The following is an 18,029-nucleotide window of genomic DNA, read 5'->3' on the forward strand; positions in this document are numbered from 1 at the left end:
GGGGTGTTACGCCTGTGCTGCCCCACAACCATGACAGCATAAGGCGGGATCTTAATGGCAAAGACACTCAGCAACGTCGCAACGGAATATTATCACTCAGTAAACAACACACTTTAAAACGAAGAGAAGAAAGCAACAAAAAGCAAATGTGTATTTTAATGCTTGCTCAAAGGACTTTTGACCTTGTGTGTAGAACGGCCCAATCGATGTACACGTAAATGTCGACGCATGTTGCTCTGCACACTAAACCGACGACCACATCCCTCTTCCGGACACACGAATGGCTTTTCGCCAGTGTGTGAGTATGTGTGAATGCGTAAAGATGATGGTCGGCTAAAAGCTTTGCGGCAGTAGGGGCATAAATACCTGCCGGTGCTATTTTCCCGCTGCTCGTCTGTAGGATGATCTTGTTGAGGTTTTAAAGTTGGAGAGGCCAGTCGTTTCTCGGGGGGACTGTCGGAAACGGCACGCACTAGATGTGAGGAGGCGGATGATGAGGAAGAGGAGGAAGGCGGGCTGGATTCTGACGGAGGGTGATTGATCAGGAAATCGACTGTGTTGGCGGAAATAGCGCGGCGGTGAGTTTGATGTCGTGCCCGTAGATTTTGCTGTGAGTCAACAGGTCGAGCAGGTTGCGGGATGAGCTGGAGAGGGGGAGGCAAGGTATATTCGGAAACGGATCGACCATGGCTCGCACCAGGTGGTCTTCTGTGCTGTCGAGGTGGGGAAACGGCGGGAAAAATAGGTTGATGGAGTGTATGGGATGTAAAGGCTGACGACGAACTGGATGGTCGTGGCAAAACAACCGGTCTATGCGGATCGGCAGGAGGCGTCGCATGTAGCCAGCTAGGGATTTTAGCTTCTTGTAATACATGAAATGACTGCTGCTGCTGCTGCTGCTGCTGCTGACGTTGCGGTGCTGTCGGTTCCCTCATTACACCGTCACCGTAGACATTTGGTAGTCCATTCCGATGGTGACCACTTCTGAGGACACTAGAGTCATCCTTTGCTGGACTGGTGTTCACGCTGCTAGGGGTATACAGGGACAACTTTTGCAAATCTGAAGGAAGACTGCTCACACTGCGAGTACTTCTGTGACCTAACGAGCGTTGCTGGTCATTGCCTTCTCGAAATGATAGCGGTACAGACTTGGAAGGATCTTTAAATACACAGCAATCCAAGTCATCAACCCTTTTAGCCTCTGGCTTTTAATTGGGAATGATCTATTACCTTCAGATGTGTTCAATAGAAACTGAATGCCTGGAAGAGTCGGTTTTTGAGCTGTCTCAGACATAAAAGGCGGAAATGAAAGAAAGGAGTGCGAAGAAATCTCCAATTTCACCTGCGCAGTTTTCGGATTTCTAGACTCGGGTTGGGCTGACTGGTCTTGAAAATTCAAACAGATACAAATGCCGTGGATATCTGCCCAGTCAAGGGGGTCAGAATTATGCTATTCTAGAGAGAGGGCTGAACCTACTCATTGGCAGCAGACAAACCCAAATAAGTTGTATAAACCAGTACGCGACAATGTATAACAACGAGAAAATCACTAAATTTACCAAATTTATGTAGGCTAAGTCAATACTAAAGGTCTTTGACAGAAGGGATACAACTGTATGATCAACCTTTCCAGGCAGGCACAACGCAGTGACTTTTAATGGGAAAAGAGGGTGTTTATCCAATGGGTTGGTGCTAGCTATTGCTTTTTGATGAACACTTTGCGCTGGTAAAGCACTTATCGAGCTAGCTTCTGTCCTAATTTGCATCAAAATACAGTACAAAAATTTTTAGTTAGAATGACGTGCCATTGCGTACTCACTTTTGACAGACAGCTAGCTTCCTAAGGTGCTCCACAATGCAAAGCATTTCTTGATTTGGAAATAGCTCGTCCTGATTTTTGAACTTACCAGACATGAAAGTCGTACGCTGAATACGAGCAGCCCATGGGGGCATTGCTACAGTGGTATAAACTAATAATAGAATATTAGCGGTGCAGATCGTAAAGATCGAAATGATCTTCTCTAATCAATCATATCAACCCGACAGAGTGTCAGGATATGATCTAGGATAAAATGCTTTGTATGATCTTTAATTACCCAGCCATGGACTATATCGTACTGGGCCATGGCATACGTTCGAAAGCAGATTTCTTGTTTGGGGATTTATGTGACGAATGAAGCGCGCATGACGGACGATCGAGGATAGGTAGAGCAAAGGATAGTTGGCAATATTCACTCATCATTGTTGTTGTCCAAAATACAATAAAGCGGTGTCCACTAATCTTTTCCGTTTTCAGGTGCGAATTTGAATTCAAAAAATCTGTATAAAGCTACATGGTGGCTATCCGGCCGTGCTAACAGGACCTCGTTTTGTGATCGGACAGCACCGCAGCTAGCTGCACAATACTATACTCCACTCGTGAATAGATATTTAAGGCTGAGACTGCCGCTTTTCCGGCTTTTTTCTTTGATCAAAAAGGGACTAAATTGTTTACATTTTTCTTACATGCTTGAAACCAATATTTTAATGCCTCTCCGTAATAAACCACAGTGATTGTGGACTCCCATTCACAGCAAAATAGCACGAACAAAAAGAGAACAGAGAGAAGCTCAAATGGCTATCTACTTTATGTTGGATAAAGGTTTGCGCTATATGGTATTATAACTAACAGCGACTACAGCTAATATAACCATCAGATAACAGAAAATCATCAATTAGCATCACATTTTTTCATAATTCCTTCCATTCGACCACTTGGCATGGGCCTAAATCACTGTTGCAGTTGTTACAGGAAGCACCTTCGCAGCACAAACGTTTCCCTCTGAATCTCCTGGCATAAAACTGATTTACAGATTCAATGTACCCACCGGTATCACTGCAAGTATCGGCGGTTTTGTTACCACGATATAACAAAGGAAACAACGCGAGTTAGCAAATTTTGAGGGGAGAAAAGAAGGCCGATTAGAGCGAAGAGGAGGACAAGGAGACACGGTGAAAAGAGAGAACGGCCAAAGGAAGCGATGTCTTGTCCATTATTTGAATACTGTCCTCGAGCTAGAATACCAAACCAATGAGTATGAGCAAGATACATTACGAACTTACGTTCGTTCATCAAGATCACATATCCATTGCTAGCCAGTGAAAAAGAGAAAAGGAAGAAGAAAGAAAAATTATCTTCCTTATCCAATTTTGAATGGGTTGGGTTTGACTCAATGCTAACGCTTCAAAAAGAGACGTAGTTATCACATATGAGTTGAAGCAATCTTCTGCATACATATCTTATATCAAGTTTGCTTAAACATGGCAATGGCCATCACTGTAATGAAAAATCTAAAAAAAAAACGGAGCAAAGTTTCTCATGTTATCCACGTTCTAAAAGAACTAGTTTGAAAATGTCCTTTTTTTTTTGCAACCAGGTCTGTGTGGGAATCGGCGGACGAGATCCTTCATGTGCTAGTAGAAGTGCAGCATGGTTTTGTAAACGACGGCGACGGTTTTCATTCAATAACAATGGTCAAGTTCCCGCTCGACGTGATTTGTTCTACTATATTGTTTGCTGCTCTGGCGCGGGTTTGCCAGGCTCCTCCTTCAAGACCGGATGCCTTTCCCAAGATGGAGTTTTGAAGAAGTCGTACTGTCATCTAGTGGATATACATAATACTGGCATCCAGTTTTTAATATCTCTTGGTCGTTAGATCTCGGCGAGACACTCACATATTTTCATACTATATTCAGAAACAATGCATATTGAAATTGCATCCTATTCATCCATTATTCTGATTATGATTATTAGATGGATTTTAGCACAGGTACAAGTTTGGCAACATGTCATCCACGGATATATAGGTATAAAGGACGGAAATTTGCTTTTACTGATTTTGCAAAGATTTGGAACGGGGAACTTGTACTTGACACAAAATATGTCAGGAAAGGCATTTGCTCGGGAAAGGCATTGCAAAGGAAAAGAGCTATCCGAGATTTATGTGTGCAGTGATAGAGCACGAACTTACAGTACCTGGATAGTCATGGCTATCGAATAGAAGCGCATTTGTTAATCACTGCCATGAGTTCCGGAAGACGCAAAGGTTTGCTAACATATTCATCCTAAGGAATATCTATCATATGAATACACGGAGCCACGGTTGTGTTTCCAAGTGATACAGACCATTCCATTGGAAAGACATTTTTTTCTGTCTCCAATCATGGCATGTGCCGTCAGAGCAATGATTGGTACTCGAGAATGGCGATCAAGCGTTTTTTCCTTTTCCCGAATGACCTGAGTAGCTTCAAATCCACCCATGACCGGCATCTATTCAAGTTCTTTGGTTTATGACTAGCAGCGAGCTATTCATTCAAGATGATTTACCTGAATATCCATTAAAATGATATCAAATGGCTGATCTTCGAACAGATCAACTGCCTCCTTGCCATTTTGTGCAACTGTAACCTTGTGTCCAACCTTCTCAAGCATCTTGACGGCAATGTGTTGGTTTACAGCATTGTCTTCGACTAGAAGAACCTTGAGCGCTTGTTCCACTTCAAGATTTGATGGAACAGCCATGTTGTTCTCCAGAGCTACATGCAAAGAAGTGGCGAAACTAGCAAACTCATCAGGATTGTTGACATAGCTTGCTATACCAAGTGATATACATTCTTTCACATCCAGCCGTTGCAGGTTTCGGTTGATGATCATAATCGGCGTGTGTCGGATGTGAGGAAATTCCCGGATACCAGCAGCAAGACTGACACTGTTTACAAGGACAGCATCAAACACCAGCTTGTTGGGGAGTACCATTTCGTCGTTCTCCAGCATATGTAACTCTTGTGTTTCCTCATTGAGTCTGGTGTACACTATATCAATATCCAATCGGGAACATTGTCTAGTGATCGAATCACGATATGATTGATCGTCTGCATCGTGATCGCTTTGCACATGAAGAAATCGTCTCGCTAGCGATACTGTCGGTTTTGGTACCATCCAATCTGTATCAGGATCGCCTACTCTAACAGGCATGCTAAAGTGAAATTGGGAGCCTTTTCCCAATTCAGACTCTACCCAGAGTCGACCTCCCATTAACTCCACCAGTCGCTTGCTGATGGATAGACCTAGGCCAGTACCACCATACTTGCGTCTATGCAGAGTGAAAGTACATGTAAATTATCGATGAATGCAAGAAAAAAGAAGCTGTCTCTACACCTACGTGGTACTTCCATCAACTTGACAAAAAGTATCAAAGATAGCAGCCAGTTTGTCCTTGGATATGCCGATTCCGGTGTCGCATACGCAAAATTCGAGTTCCGAAACCTCGATGTCATCCTCATTCTTGAATCTTCTCATCTCTACAGAAAGCACGATGTGTCCTTCGGCCGTAAACTTGACAGCGTTTCCAATAAGGTTCGTAACAACTTGCTTGATACGCAGCGGGTCACCAATAAGCCAATCAACCATATCGCCCTGGACATTGTAAATCAAATCGAGCTTGTTGCTACCCTTGTAAGCCATGCTCTTAAATACACCAAATGTCGTTGCCCGCAGAGAAAATGGTATACTTTCAATTGTTAAACGACCGGCCTCAATTTTTGAAATGTCAAGAATATCATCAATGATAGTCAACAGGTTCAGCGCCAGAGACTTGACAATCAGCAAATTTTCACGCTGAGCGCGGTTCAATTCCGTCTCCAGGGTCAACGTCGTCATGCCGACAATACCGTTCATGGGAGTCCTAATCTCATGGCTCATATTTGCAAGGAACTCGCTTTTGCTCTTGTTAGCCATTTCAGCTGCTTCGCGGGCTTGAGTGTTCTTTTGCATTGCATCCCTTAAAGATAGGACCATCTGGTTGATTTTTGTCTTCAAAGAGTCCATTTCTCCTGATGCTTCCACGGTAATAACTTGGCTAAGGTCGTTTCTGGTAGCTGCTGCACTGATTTGAGCAAAAGCGCGGACTTGTGTAGTGAGATTCGATGCCATTGTATTAACATCGGCCGTGATATGTTTCCAGACTCCAGAGACATCTAGCACTTCAGCCTTGGTGCCTAACCTGCCTTCGGTACCAACTTCTTTAGCTACGCGTGTGACTTCAGAAGCAAACGTGCGGAGCTGCTCAACCATGGTATTGATGGTATTCTTGAGTTCGAGAATCTCTCCTTGGACGGTCACCACAACTTTGTGGGAGAGCTCGCCGCATGCTACAGCTTTGCAGACGCATGCAATATCACGCACTTGATTCGTCAAATTACTTGCCATCATGTTGACATTATCCGTCAGATCTTTCCAGATGCCATCCACACCTTTGACAACAGCCTGTCCACCCAGTTTTCCTTCTGTTCCAACTTCCAGGGCAACACGAGATACTTCAGTAGCAAATATTGATAACTAAATTTCGATACATTCATATATTAATTCTTCACATGTAGTAAACCTTGGTGGATATGTGCCTTACCTGTTCGACCATGGTGTTGATGGTTAACTTGAGATCCAAGATCTCACCCTTCACTTCCACGGTAACCGTTTTCGTAAGGTCACCTTTTGCAACAGCTTTTGAGACCATAGCAATATCCCTGACCTGGGCGGTAATATTTGCAGCCATGGCGTTCACGCTGTCTGTCAGATCTTTCCAGGTTCCTCCTACATCTTTGACGACCGCTTGTCCTCCGAGATTGCCTTCGGTGCCGACCTCTTTTGCGACTCGAGTTACTTCGGTTGCAAACATGCGTAGCTTTTCTACCATGCTGTTTACTGTGACCTTGAGGTCCAGTATTTCTCCATGCACTTGCACATCAATTTGTTTACTGAGGTCGCCGTTAGCAACTGCTGTCGTTACTTCAGCGATGGAACGGACTTGTGTGGTAAGGTTTGCCGCCATTATATTGACCTTATCAACCAGGTCTTTCCATGTGCCCCGAGTGTTTTCGACATTGGCCTGGGCACCCAATTTGCCTTCCGTTCCCACCTCGCGGGCGACACGGGTAACTTCAGACACAAAAGATCGGAGCTGATCCACCATATCGTTGATGGCAATTTTCAGATCCAAGATTTCGCCCTTAACATCGATGGTAACTTTTTTTGTAAAATCTCCATCTGCTATCGCCATTGTGACAACCGCAATGGATCGTACTTGGGATGTCAAGTTGGCTGCCATGATATTGACCTTGTCTGTCAAATCTCTCCAGATGCCGTGGGCATTCTCTACGACCGCTTGTCCGCCGAGTTTACCTTCTGTCCCGACTTCCAATGCAACACGAGTCACTTCCGTTGCAAAGGTACGCAGCTGATCTATCTTGAAGTTGATGGCTTCCTAAAAGGGTCACAATTTAGAGATTAAATGTTTGCAGGAGAAAAATTATTCTTGAATGTGGATCAGATGGTTGCCTTTAGATCAAGTATTTCGCCATTCATTTCAACGGTGACCTGGATAAAATCATGGATGCATATCACCAAGCATGACCTTAATTATTTCCAAACGTACCTTTTTGGTCAAATCACCTTGCACGATAGCCTTGGTAACTTGGGAAATATCTCGAACCTGGGCAGTCAAGTTCGCAGCCATAGTATTGACATTTGTGGTCAAATCCTTCCATATTCCATCCACATCGGTAGGAATGACGGCTTGGCCGCCAAGTTTGCCATCAGTCCCGACTTCTCGTGCGACTCTACTTAACTCCTCAGCCAATACGCGCAAATGACCGACCTTGCATAGTTACGTTTATAAGACAAGGTATTTGTAGAATAGAAACAAAAATAAGACCCCATCAGTACCATGGTATTGATTGTACATTTTAAATCGCGCATTTCACCCCGCACGTTGACAGTGATCTGCAAGTTGATTGACCTGTAAGCATAAGGCGGCGGTAAAAGGGAGCAATAAAGGGACTTATACCTCTTTAGATAAATCTCCGCGAGCAATAGCTTTGCAGACATTGGTTATATCTCTGACTTGCGATGTTAGATTGCCCGCCATAAGATTGACGCTTTCAGTCAGATCTTTCCATGTGCCTTGCGCATTTTCAACAACGGCCTGACCACCAAGCTTGCCTTCCATACCGACTTGCAATGCTACTCGTGTCACCTCGATCGAAAAGCATGAAAGCTATTGGCCCAAGTCAGCAACAAATAAACAAGAATGTGGGCGCAGACTCACATGGTCAACCATTGCATTGACAGTATTTTTGGCTTCCAAAAGTTCACCCTCGGCCTAGCTCGGGGAACTTTAATCAACGGGACATTCAGGCATGCATACGGTCTGATTGGACATACCTCCAAGGACACCTTGCGTGTGAGATCACCGCGTGTAACAGCTGCGCAGGTTGCAGCCATCTCACAAACATGGGACATGAGGTTGGTGATCATCGTCTGGAATCGGGTGACAGTGGTAGTCCACACATCTGCTTCACTCCAGGTTGATGCTACTGCAATTCGGACTCCAAAATTGCGAAGCGTCGTGGCCAACTCTGAGGTGTACAGATTCAATTTCGACACTTTGCAGTATAAGGTTAGCAGCGTCCTCGATAAGCTTTTGTCAATGGTAATACTTGCCCAATATATTCGTTGTCTCCTGTAAATTATGCACGGGCCCACCGCTCGCATGAATAGATGACTTGAGCTTGCCTCCTGCAACAGCCAGGATGGTGTCATTGACCTCGGAAACATCTGCCAGAAGGGCATTGGTCCTGATAATTATTTCATCCCAAGTCCCGCCCGCATTGTCCATGTCGATCATCTCGATCTTGTCAGACGTGAGAGCGGTCAATATCTTATGGGTTATGTGTTCCATGCATTCAACCACAGCATTAAAGCTGTACACCGTCGAAGTGGGGTCCCAGTCATGGGAGGGACAGCGGGCACGCGCGCGCAGATCACCATTGCGGACAGCCGTCGAAGTAAATTTGATGTTTTCGTCACACAAGCAATTGCAGCCGGGCGCCACTGCAGCGCCCGTTCCTCTTTCGATATCTCCTGACTGATTAGTTAAAGATGCACCATCATGCTATGGCAGCAAGTTTTTTAATTTCGTGTGAGCGATCAAGGGTGTCACATAAAAGTTCGTTAATGTTTTATCACCGTCACGATCTACCTTTGTCAATACGAAACTTTGTATAGGTTTCATGTCGTGTTCGTCAGTGAATTTTGTAAAGATGTGTTTGTCCTCTTCGCTTCGGGGTGTCTGGACTGGTGATGCAGGCGAAATGCCGCAGTTTGCAGAGGTAACAATATTGGTTTGCTTCAAAGCAATCTGTGCTCTTAGCAGCTCTGTCTCGCACTCACATTGTCGTAAAGCGATACGATTCAGTGAAGCGAATACATCCGAACAAAGTTGCTGGATCAAGGGATCTTGCGTGCCTTCAAGTTTATTTGGGAGAACAAGCTGCACGGGCTGACTGCCAGGTCGAGCATTTTCCAACTGGTGCACAGCATCTCGAAAGCAAGTCAAAACGTTTTGATACTTCATCGAGTTTATACTCCTTAGAGTTGCAACGCAAAGGTGGAAGAGAGGTGCGGATCCGTGATATTCCTCGATGCGAGCAAAAGGGAGAAACAGAAAGGTGAGAGTTTTTTTGGTCCTTTTTTTGTATTTTGAGGTGAGCAACAAGGGAAGTACCACGAATATCAACTGCAACATCGGGTTTCCGAATACACAAATAGGTCCACAACGATCACTGCAACACATCCGATTCCCAAATACAGAAATAGGATTCAAACGATCGCATCAAAGGACAAGCAGCCCACGTGTGACACAAAGTCATCTAAGGCAAGCTATGTTACTTGGGAAAGGCGAAAAATGAACATGGAAGACGATGCTAGCTCTCCTGGCCCGTGGCTCTGCCAAAGATCCTGCCAGATCCAATGACCTTGGCAGATGAAGACGATGATGATGAATTTGCTTCTGCTCTCCTGTTAGGTCGAGAGGATTTCACAGGATCAAGTGTCAAGGCATCCGAACTGTCACCATAATCATCGGTTCCGGATGAGGCTTGACCGAAGCTCATGCTTCGTATGCCTGCAAGCATGTCGCGATTGGCTCGATCCATCTTGCGTTTCCTCTCTTTCCAGTATTCCGCCAGGGTTTGGTTTCGCGCTTGGATGTGTCGTTTGCTAAAAAGCGGTTTAAGATACCTTTCGTCGAATGACATGAACCAGTGAGGTTGCACAGGTTCTGGAACAGGATCGCCGAGAGGACCAGACAATAAACCACCAATAGAAACATCTGTATTGGTGTTACGGCCATGCTGGCGAGTTCCGTTTCCATATTCCACGTCATCCATCACATCAACTAACAGATCATCGTTCGAGGTGAGACGGTCTTGAGACTGGAGACGCAATCGCCGATACCTGGCAGGCTCGACCTCTTGGTCCTCATCCTCGCTGCCAGAGTCATCTGGTTCAATGACATTTGTGCGTATATTGAGTAGCTGCAGCATGCGGTTGCTTGTGCCACCAAAGATCAGAACTGTCAGAACTACCACGGCAAGGACAGTAGTGCGCATGGCTGGTGCACTCGCGCCTACAAGAGCAGATGATAAAGCAAATGCTACTGCGCCCCGCAGACCAGCCCAGAAAAGCATCAACTGATGCGAACGAGGTAACAATTTCTCTGCATTGCCGAAGGCGCGTGAGACAGCATTGATGAGCATGGATAGGGGTGCGACGGCGGCATAGCGTGCGACACAAATAAAGATCTGTGTAAACAAAAAATATTCGTTTAGGAATCGGCTGTGGACCTACCCAGAAAGCTCAACTTCAACTTACTGTTGTCATTACAATGAAAAATGGCTTGTAGTCCAGATCTGTCTGTGTAAACAGGTTAACACCGAGATAGATGAAGATAAAGTTTTCAGACAATTGTGAAAGAATTTGAAATAAATATTTCGTAGCGCGTTTCGTCCGCAAAGACATGTTATCGTATGCATAATGTTTAAGGACGATGCCAGTGAATAATAATGTGACAATTCCTGAAAAGAAGCGACAAAAGCAACCGGTATACTGTTGAATGAGAATATGCGTTAAGTTATCGTATACATCTAGCACCTACCGGACATCTGCGCACCGTTGGAAAAGAGGTAACTACTGTATGCCATTAGCGTAATCAAACATGCTTCAATGCCAGGATATCGATATAGCTCCGAATACTTGAGTATGAGAGCTACCAGGATGCCAAATAGTACACCGATAAAAGTTGATGCTGTAAATACACCCAAGAAGACCCCGATGCCTTTAAAGATATTCACAATATGGAGCTCCTGGCCTCTAAATTTATGCAGTGTCTCAGCGAGTACAATGGCAACGGCATCATTCATAAGGGATTCGCCAGATATAATGGAGAAAAGTTGCGGATCAACGTGTAACTGCGAAAATATGGCGAGAATAGTGACAGGATCAGTAGCGGAGAGGATTGATCCGAATATCATGCTGTCGATGAAGCTGATGTTGATGCCTTCAGGATGTAGAAGGGCATACATAAATACGAGTATTCTAGGTTATAAGAATTAGAACAGTGCTTGGGCAAGCTCTATCTAGATAATTACCCAGTAACGAGCGCGGCAATGAAGGTGCCCAGCAGTGCAAAAGTGAGAATGGTGCCGAAGTTCATAAAGAAATGACGCTACATGGAGAAAATTGAAGCGAATATACTGTCAAAATCAAACTCGTCATCATGGTTAGAGCATTGATGCCATACACGTTTCAGCTCATATCCTGAATTTAGGATAATCGGAGGCAAAAGCAGGTTGAAGAAATATCCTTGGTTGAACTGGACCATACGCTGGATAATTGTTCCTGGTGAAAGCTTTATCACCAGACCCACGACCATTCCTGCAAACAGAAGTCAGAATGTTTAATGTACACTAGATCCCAAGTATTGATTTGAAGCTATCGTGCCTGCCATGATTGAAATGACTGTTTCGTGAATAGCGCGTATTTTATGCCGCTGGAGGAAGTAGCTTGTCCACAACGCACCGATAAGTAAACTCGTCAATATAAGCAAAGCCCATGAAGAATAGATTTCTTCTTCCAAGGGCTTATCCTTTAGTGGATCGTCCTCGGGTGCAGTGTCATTGTTCATTTCAAGAACTGTGCCGTCTTGGCACTCAAGGCCCCATTGTTACCATCTTATCCTTTTCAATCACAGAAACCAATGAAGTTGCTGTGTTTTTTCTTCTCCTCCATCACACGTCGCTCCACAGTGGCTCGGCGAAGTTTAACTCCATCTACACCAATCTCGGAGGATAGATGTAAATCCGGTAGCCGTGATGAGGCAGGCATTTTCAACACTTAAGTGGAATTCATCGCCGACAAATCCTGTCTAAGTCAAGTATCACCAGAATAACTTCGTATCAAAGCAGATGGTAGATTTACGTATGTACATCTGTGGGGATATTTGTGAGACGATAGCATGTAATGCATGGAATCAGAAAATCACAATTTTTGAGAAGGTTATTGATTGCACTGATTCTTTCTAACTTCTTTCGTTAATCTGCTTAACGACAATCTTTTTCCTTTGTGCCTCTTTTCCAAGATTCAGCAATTTTGCCAAGTTCGTTGATATTTGTCAACCGTCGTGAGTAAAACTATCGCTCTGTATAGGCAAAACAGTTCAAACTAGTTTGACGATGAACTTATGATAGAGGAACATTTGGCTTCTGTACTCCAGTTTGTATCGCGAATGCTATCGAGCTCCACAACTCCCGGCAAACCATGGCGCAGTCCAACCGACCATTCGCGCCAGAGATCGAGGATGAGCATGGGAGACTAGGCTCAGAGTGTTTTACATATTCAATGCGGAGCATGATATTGACCGAGAACTCTATGTCTCCTCTTCGTTGTCTCATCCCAACTGTACCTCTGAAAAAAATATACGCAGCAGATGATGTTGGCATAGTATTATATACTCTGCTGCGTGGAAATCGTAACCAAAACGTGCGAGTCTCAGCTACCGCATTTTGTGTGCTCTGTGGGAAAATGAATGCGGCGATCATCTCGTTTTCTCCTCCTCTTGCATGCGTAGATATCACGTAGAATGACTACAAAATATCGAAAACAGTGTTATAGAGTATTTTATGTACAATTAAATGGGTGAGATCATGGGTAAAAAGAAAACAAAAAAGCAAAACTAAAGCGTATCTACAGAGATAGCCCAGAATTACAGGGGGAGGCAGGCAAGGAAAGGCGTATATATATATATGTGTGTGTGTGTTGTTTGTTGAGGACTGATATGGTGACTATTGGTCCAGAACATCTTCGATCAGATCCATTTCAAGTAACTTGCCGTGCATGGCCAAATATTCCTTGATGGCTTCCACGTTCACAAAAAGGTCGTACTTGATGAGACCTAAGAAGCTGCGTTCCATAAGATTGACATCCTTTGCTGTGTAGACGTAGTTGGTCATGGCAGCAACAGCTTGGCTGGTTAGGGCGGATCCAGCCTCGGACATAAATTTCGATGCGGTCAGAATTGCTGCAAGGAATAATCGGTAAGGAGTATCAAGGTCACCGCGAGCATGACGCGGTAAACTGGATTTAAGGCGTTGTAGATATATTAGGGAAACAAGACAGATGCAGGGTGATAGTTGCGAGCGTTTGAAGATATTGGAAATGAATTCCTCCAAAGGCGGAAGACATCGTTCGGCGATGCTATTTGAGTGTATAAACTGTCTTTTTGGCTTTTGCGAGCAAGGCAACACAGATGTTGCAGTGCTTGTCGTAAAAGCTTTACGTTCCAGTAAGTTTACGCTTCTCCAACCACTTCACCAGAATCCATAGTCCTTACATAATAGTGCTTCAGGGCTGCGTGAACAGACGGTAGGTTCCATGGTAACAAACAGGGCCGAACAAAACAAGGAAGGGAAGAGTGCCAGATAAGACAAGAAAAAATAGCGGGGGGAGGGAAATCCGCTTGTCAATGGGTATCTACCAATCACAGCTTGAAAAAGTTGAATCCGGCGACCCAAAAAGTTGCCTTTTTCAGCATTGCCGTTCATTTCCGATGAAACTAACTGCGCATGATGATAAAGTGTCATATCTGAACAAACTTTCAACAGCCAAAGGTTACAGATTTGACCTGCAAACTACAACCGTAGTCTTATTCAATACTTTTCTTTTTCCATTGCATATCCGATTTAAATAAGGAAATATGCTCGAATTTTCATAGGTTCCCCAGCCAACATCTCTATTCCCGCGGCTGGTATCACTCTTCATCTCCTTCCTTTTCGCTCACATTCTACTTTTTCCGTGATCACTCGCTTACAGTATCATGTGTAACAATCATATAATTATCATTTGGCTCGGCATATGTATTTTGGTAAAGGGGTAATTACAGGCTTAAGTAAATGTGCTATCTTTTTAGGCCGCAGCCTGTTGCTGGGGCGTGTTCGGTGTAGAGTCAGCAGGAGCCATAGTCTGTGTAGACTTCTGAGCACGCTTGCTCTTGTAATCCTTGATAGCTGACTTGATTGCATCTTCCGCCAACACTGTAAAGAAAAGTAATGTTAGTTTTTGGCGAAGTCATGCTTCAAATGAAGTTGCTTTAAGCGGGCCCTTACTTGAACAATGCAACTTAACCGGTGGGAGGCACAGCTCCTTTGCTATTTCTGTGTTCTTGATCTGGCCAGCCTGCTCAAGAGTCATTCCTCGGACACGTTCTGTCATGTAGCTGCTGGAAGCAATGGCCGAACCGCAGCCAAAAGTCTTGAACTTGACATCGACGATCTTGCCGGTTTCCTCGTCCACCTTGATTTGAAGCTTCATAACATCACCGCATGCAGGTGCTCCAACAAGGCCAGTTCCAACGTTTTCTTCGTTCTTGGCAAATGAACCGACATTGCGAGGTCGCTCGTAATGGTCGAGTACCTGGAAGCCGTGTTTTAGTCTCCACTGTCGTGCATGCAGCTCGTGTAATTCTTAGTCTTGCTCACCTTCTCGTGGTAGAATCGTACACCAAGAGTGCGTTGTGCTGGCTTGGTTGCTCGGCTAAGAGTTGTAAAGGTTGTACGCAACATGGTATGTATTTTGTGAAAGAGGGAGAATTATATCCATTCAACAGGGACCGAAAAAAAATGAACGGCTGAATTTCACTCCGTCTCGATCAGATTTGCGGGGACCAACGGAGGGGCACCATCTACAATTGTGCGTTATGGTTCTACGCTATCCAAGACACTATTTAACACTGGTGCCGAATTAGAACTTGCATCGTCAGGAAATTCTAATAAGCACAAAATACCAGAGGATTTGCTCAAGTGACTTATGGACCAGCTTTGCAAAATCTACGTTGAGGCAACAAGCACCAACAAGGTGTCTCAGCAGCGTAGAAATATGGGTCAAGAATGGGAATAATAATCTGTTAAAGACAAGTCATAATAATTAACATCAAATTCTGATTGTTACTGACCCGGGCCGTACATTCACCATATGAAAGAAAACTGCAAACTAAGGTTTAATGGATTGTGGGGACCTAATGATGCCAAGGTGTTATCTGTTCTTAGTGTCTATTCGTTCGCACACGGTTATAAACTATATGCTGTTCGTACATAATAGAAAATTTGTGCCCCATTTCACTATGCTTTCTGGTTTTTTATCGACGAACAGAAGCAGACATATGCAGTGTATAGAAGAACTTTTCAAGTGCACTTTTTAAATTATGAAGGCTCCTCCTCGATTTCTATAAATACTAGTAACTATTCCTTTATCATGGCTTGACACTTGAACAATATGCATACATATGTGCATGTTCGCCTACCTTCATGCAGCTCCTATAATTTTTCATCCGAGCAACCATTACTACATAGCGTTCTAGTTGAATCTAAATGCAAGCAAGCGGCAAGGCAATTTGAATAATTGACCCTGAGTATGTATGGCCTAAAGCTCTTTCATACCATATGGAATAATCCTCAATGCCTACTACTATCTAGCATTTAGGTATCTATATCCCCTAAGTGCTCTATTTTTATAATCCCTAATCGTATATGCGGCTGTTTCAAGCGCTATTATAGGGCCTCGATTTTAAACGTTTCCAGCTTTGCGTACCTCCAGAACAACAGCTCTTATATCCAACACGGAGATATCCGAATCGAAGTGTGAGTTCAAAGCAAATGAATGGTGTATGTCACAGCGTGATACAATGGTAACAAGTGCTTAAGGAAAAAAGAAAGATGCATTTGCATATAAGTGCGTGGGAATAACAAATCTATTTTCCCAGCATGGAATGCTTTCACGCCAAGATGAATGGTGCGGGGAAAATATGTCGGATTTTTTGCAAAAGCGGCGAATATCTCTACGTATCATAGGCACAAAGTCTTCAACTTATCAAGCGTGCTTAAAACATGGTGCCACAGTTGAAGTATCTTCAGATTTCATATAAATAAGCTTGGCAAGATCTGTTTGCCTCCAGAAACAAAGCAGATTATTATGCTAGCCAAGACTGTGCTTCTCCTATTACTAGGCTGTGCTTGGATAGTTACAGCTGCCATCATTCGCAAAGTCAAAGTCAGCCAGCATGGCGACGGTCACTACAAAACAGTTCGTGCTCCTAAACATGATATAGCATGTGCTAGAATGCAAAAAGGCTGATATCATATCTAGATTAAAGAAGCGATCAAATCTCTTCCAAACAACTCTGAAACATGGGAAATCGAGATAGATGCCGGTGTCTACAATGAGCAATTGATAGTGGATAGACCAGGCCCTGTCATTCTGCGTGGAAAAACTCATGGAAAGGCCACCACCTATGCCGATAACTTAGTTACCATTGCTTGGAATGAGAGCACTGGTAAGGGTATACTGTTACTGTATTAATCTTCGTGAATACACGCAATGTGGAACCTATTGCTAAGTATATATACCAAATTTAGCCACACCTGGTGCAAGCGACGAAGATACATCTGCTTTGATTGTGAACAACGAAGGTTTCAAGGCATATAATATCAATTTTAACCAGACATGGGGTCTTAGCTTCAATGGTTCTCAGGCTGTAGCCGTTACAGTAAACTCGGACAAGGTAGTTTTCGACCAATGTCTCTTTACAGGTTACCAGGATACGCTCTTTGTCGGCAACCGCACTTCGGTTGGTCGCCAATACTTCAAGGACTGCTACATTGCTGGAGGTAAATGCAAACATTTCTCAATACTTCTGGACATGCTTTCTAGCCTAACATGGTTGTTTGCAGCTGTTGATTTTATATTCGGCAATGCATCGTCTTACTTTGATCATTGCACTATCGCTTCCAATGGTCCCAGTCATGTTACTGCACAAAAGCGACAATGGATTGATGATAGCGAAGCTATCCTGTCGGCCATGATTTTCAATGAATGCCGCATTGTTCGTGACTGGAACACTAACGGTGTTGACCTTACCCGTCAATGTGATCTTGGTCGTCCTTGGCGCGACCACGCAAAAGTCGTTTACATGAACTCGTTTATTGGTAATAAGAACGCTGGGAGATTAACTTACCTCGTAGTGTTCTAACAGGTTTCCAGATGACCACGTCAAGGCCGAAGGTTGGGGCTCCTGGTACTCCACTACTCATGGCGACTACTCGAACGTATTCTATGCTGAATATAACAACACTGGTCCAGGCTCATGGGAAGAAGTAAGTACCTTCGATTTACGAACGTAACGTATTGATGCCAAACTGCTCTGCCTTTCCTGCCGATTAGAATGCCGCAAGCAGGACTCTTAACTATACCCGTTTACTTAATGCATCTGAAGCAAAACAATTTAAATTTGAAGAATGGTTCAAGCATGATTTGTCGTGGATCAACTAATGATGCTTAGCTTCGCAAGTCCGCCAAATGCATCTGCAAAACGCGACTTTATTTTTCGGAAATACAGTACCTCTAGCTATTATACGGAAAACAACTCTCATTTATCGAATATCTTCAAGTTGTATACATCTTTGGAGCCACGTTACTTATCTTTACTGTTTTCTTGTAGCTACTATTAGTGCTGTTTCATGGAGAGAGGATGGGTGTCGAACTTCATCTAACAATAAGTACTAAAATCAAGAGCGTATTCGAAAAGGATAACTTGCTGTTTAACATA

At 43.9% G+C, this 18,029-nt stretch overlaps 6 protein-coding genes across 6 annotated transcripts; 1 reads left to right on the top strand and 5 right to left on the bottom strand.

Annotated features, from left to right (window-relative positions):
* Nucleotides 1-155: 155 nt before the first annotated feature.
* Nucleotides 156-1,294, bottom strand: VTP01DRAFT_6300 (uncharacterized protein; the record flags this gene model as incomplete). Its single annotated transcript, XM_069385187.1, has 2 exons — nucleotides 156-1,159; nucleotides 1,231-1,294. The coding sequence occupies 2 exons, from the start codon at nucleotides 1,292-1,294 to the stop codon at nucleotides 156-158; spliced, it is 1,068 nt and encodes a 355-aa protein (XP_069242673.1).
* Nucleotides 1,295-4,029: 2,735 nt separating this feature from the next.
* Nucleotides 4,030-9,449, bottom strand: VTP01DRAFT_6301 (uncharacterized protein; the record flags this gene model as incomplete). The annotated part of the gene is made up of 13 exons (XM_069385188.1): nucleotides 4,030-4,104; nucleotides 4,166-4,309; nucleotides 4,367-5,132; nucleotides 5,202-6,376; nucleotides 6,444-7,298; nucleotides 7,373-7,411; nucleotides 7,470-7,691; nucleotides 7,760-7,816; nucleotides 7,881-8,090; nucleotides 8,142-8,195; nucleotides 8,258-8,478; nucleotides 8,537-8,987; nucleotides 9,075-9,449. The coding sequence occupies 13 exons, from the start codon at nucleotides 9,447-9,449 to the stop codon at nucleotides 4,030-4,032; spliced, it is 4,644 nt and encodes a 1,547-aa protein (XP_069242674.1).
* A 349-nt stretch (nucleotides 9,450-9,798) lies between these two features.
* VTP01DRAFT_6302 (uncharacterized protein) lies at nucleotides 9,799-12,059 on the bottom strand (the record flags this gene model as incomplete). Its single annotated transcript, XM_069385189.1, has 6 exons — nucleotides 9,799-10,677; nucleotides 10,748-10,950; nucleotides 11,031-11,470; nucleotides 11,524-11,600; nucleotides 11,676-11,809; nucleotides 11,876-12,059. 6 exons carry the CDS (start codon nucleotides 12,057-12,059, stop codon nucleotides 9,799-9,801), a joined length of 1,917 nt encoding a protein of 638 aa, XP_069242675.1.
* A 1,156-nt stretch (nucleotides 12,060-13,215) lies between these two features.
* On the bottom strand, nucleotides 13,216-13,806 carry VTP01DRAFT_6303 (uncharacterized protein; the record flags this gene model as incomplete). Its single annotated transcript, XM_069385190.1, has 2 exons — nucleotides 13,216-13,703; nucleotides 13,764-13,806. 2 exons carry the CDS (start codon nucleotides 13,804-13,806, stop codon nucleotides 13,216-13,218), a joined length of 531 nt encoding a protein of 176 aa, XP_069242676.1.
* Nucleotides 13,807-14,335: 529 nt separating this feature from the next.
* Nucleotides 14,336-14,991, bottom strand: VTP01DRAFT_6304 (uncharacterized protein; the record flags this gene model as incomplete). Its single annotated transcript, XM_069385191.1, has 3 exons — nucleotides 14,336-14,463; nucleotides 14,536-14,842; nucleotides 14,908-14,991. 3 exons carry the CDS (start codon nucleotides 14,989-14,991, stop codon nucleotides 14,336-14,338), a joined length of 519 nt encoding a protein of 172 aa, XP_069242677.1.
* A 1,405-nt stretch (nucleotides 14,992-16,396) lies between these two features.
* On the top strand, nucleotides 16,397-17,752 carry VTP01DRAFT_6305 (uncharacterized protein; the record flags this gene model as incomplete). Its single annotated transcript, XM_069385192.1, has 6 exons — nucleotides 16,397-16,507; nucleotides 16,571-16,757; nucleotides 16,840-17,091; nucleotides 17,155-17,409; nucleotides 17,465-17,577; nucleotides 17,645-17,752. The coding sequence occupies 6 exons, from the start codon at nucleotides 16,397-16,399 to the stop codon at nucleotides 17,750-17,752; spliced, it is 1,026 nt and encodes a 341-aa protein (XP_069242678.1).
* Nucleotides 17,753-18,029: the final 277 nt, after the last annotated feature.

This window comes from Rhizomucor pusillus, assembly GCF_041956525.1.
Source record: "Rhizomucor pusillus strain CBS 183.67 unplaced genomic scaffold VTP01scaffold_3, whole genome shotgun sequence".
NCBI lineage: Eukaryota > Fungi > Mucoromycota > Mucoromycetes > Mucorales > Lichtheimiaceae > Rhizomucor > Rhizomucor pusillus.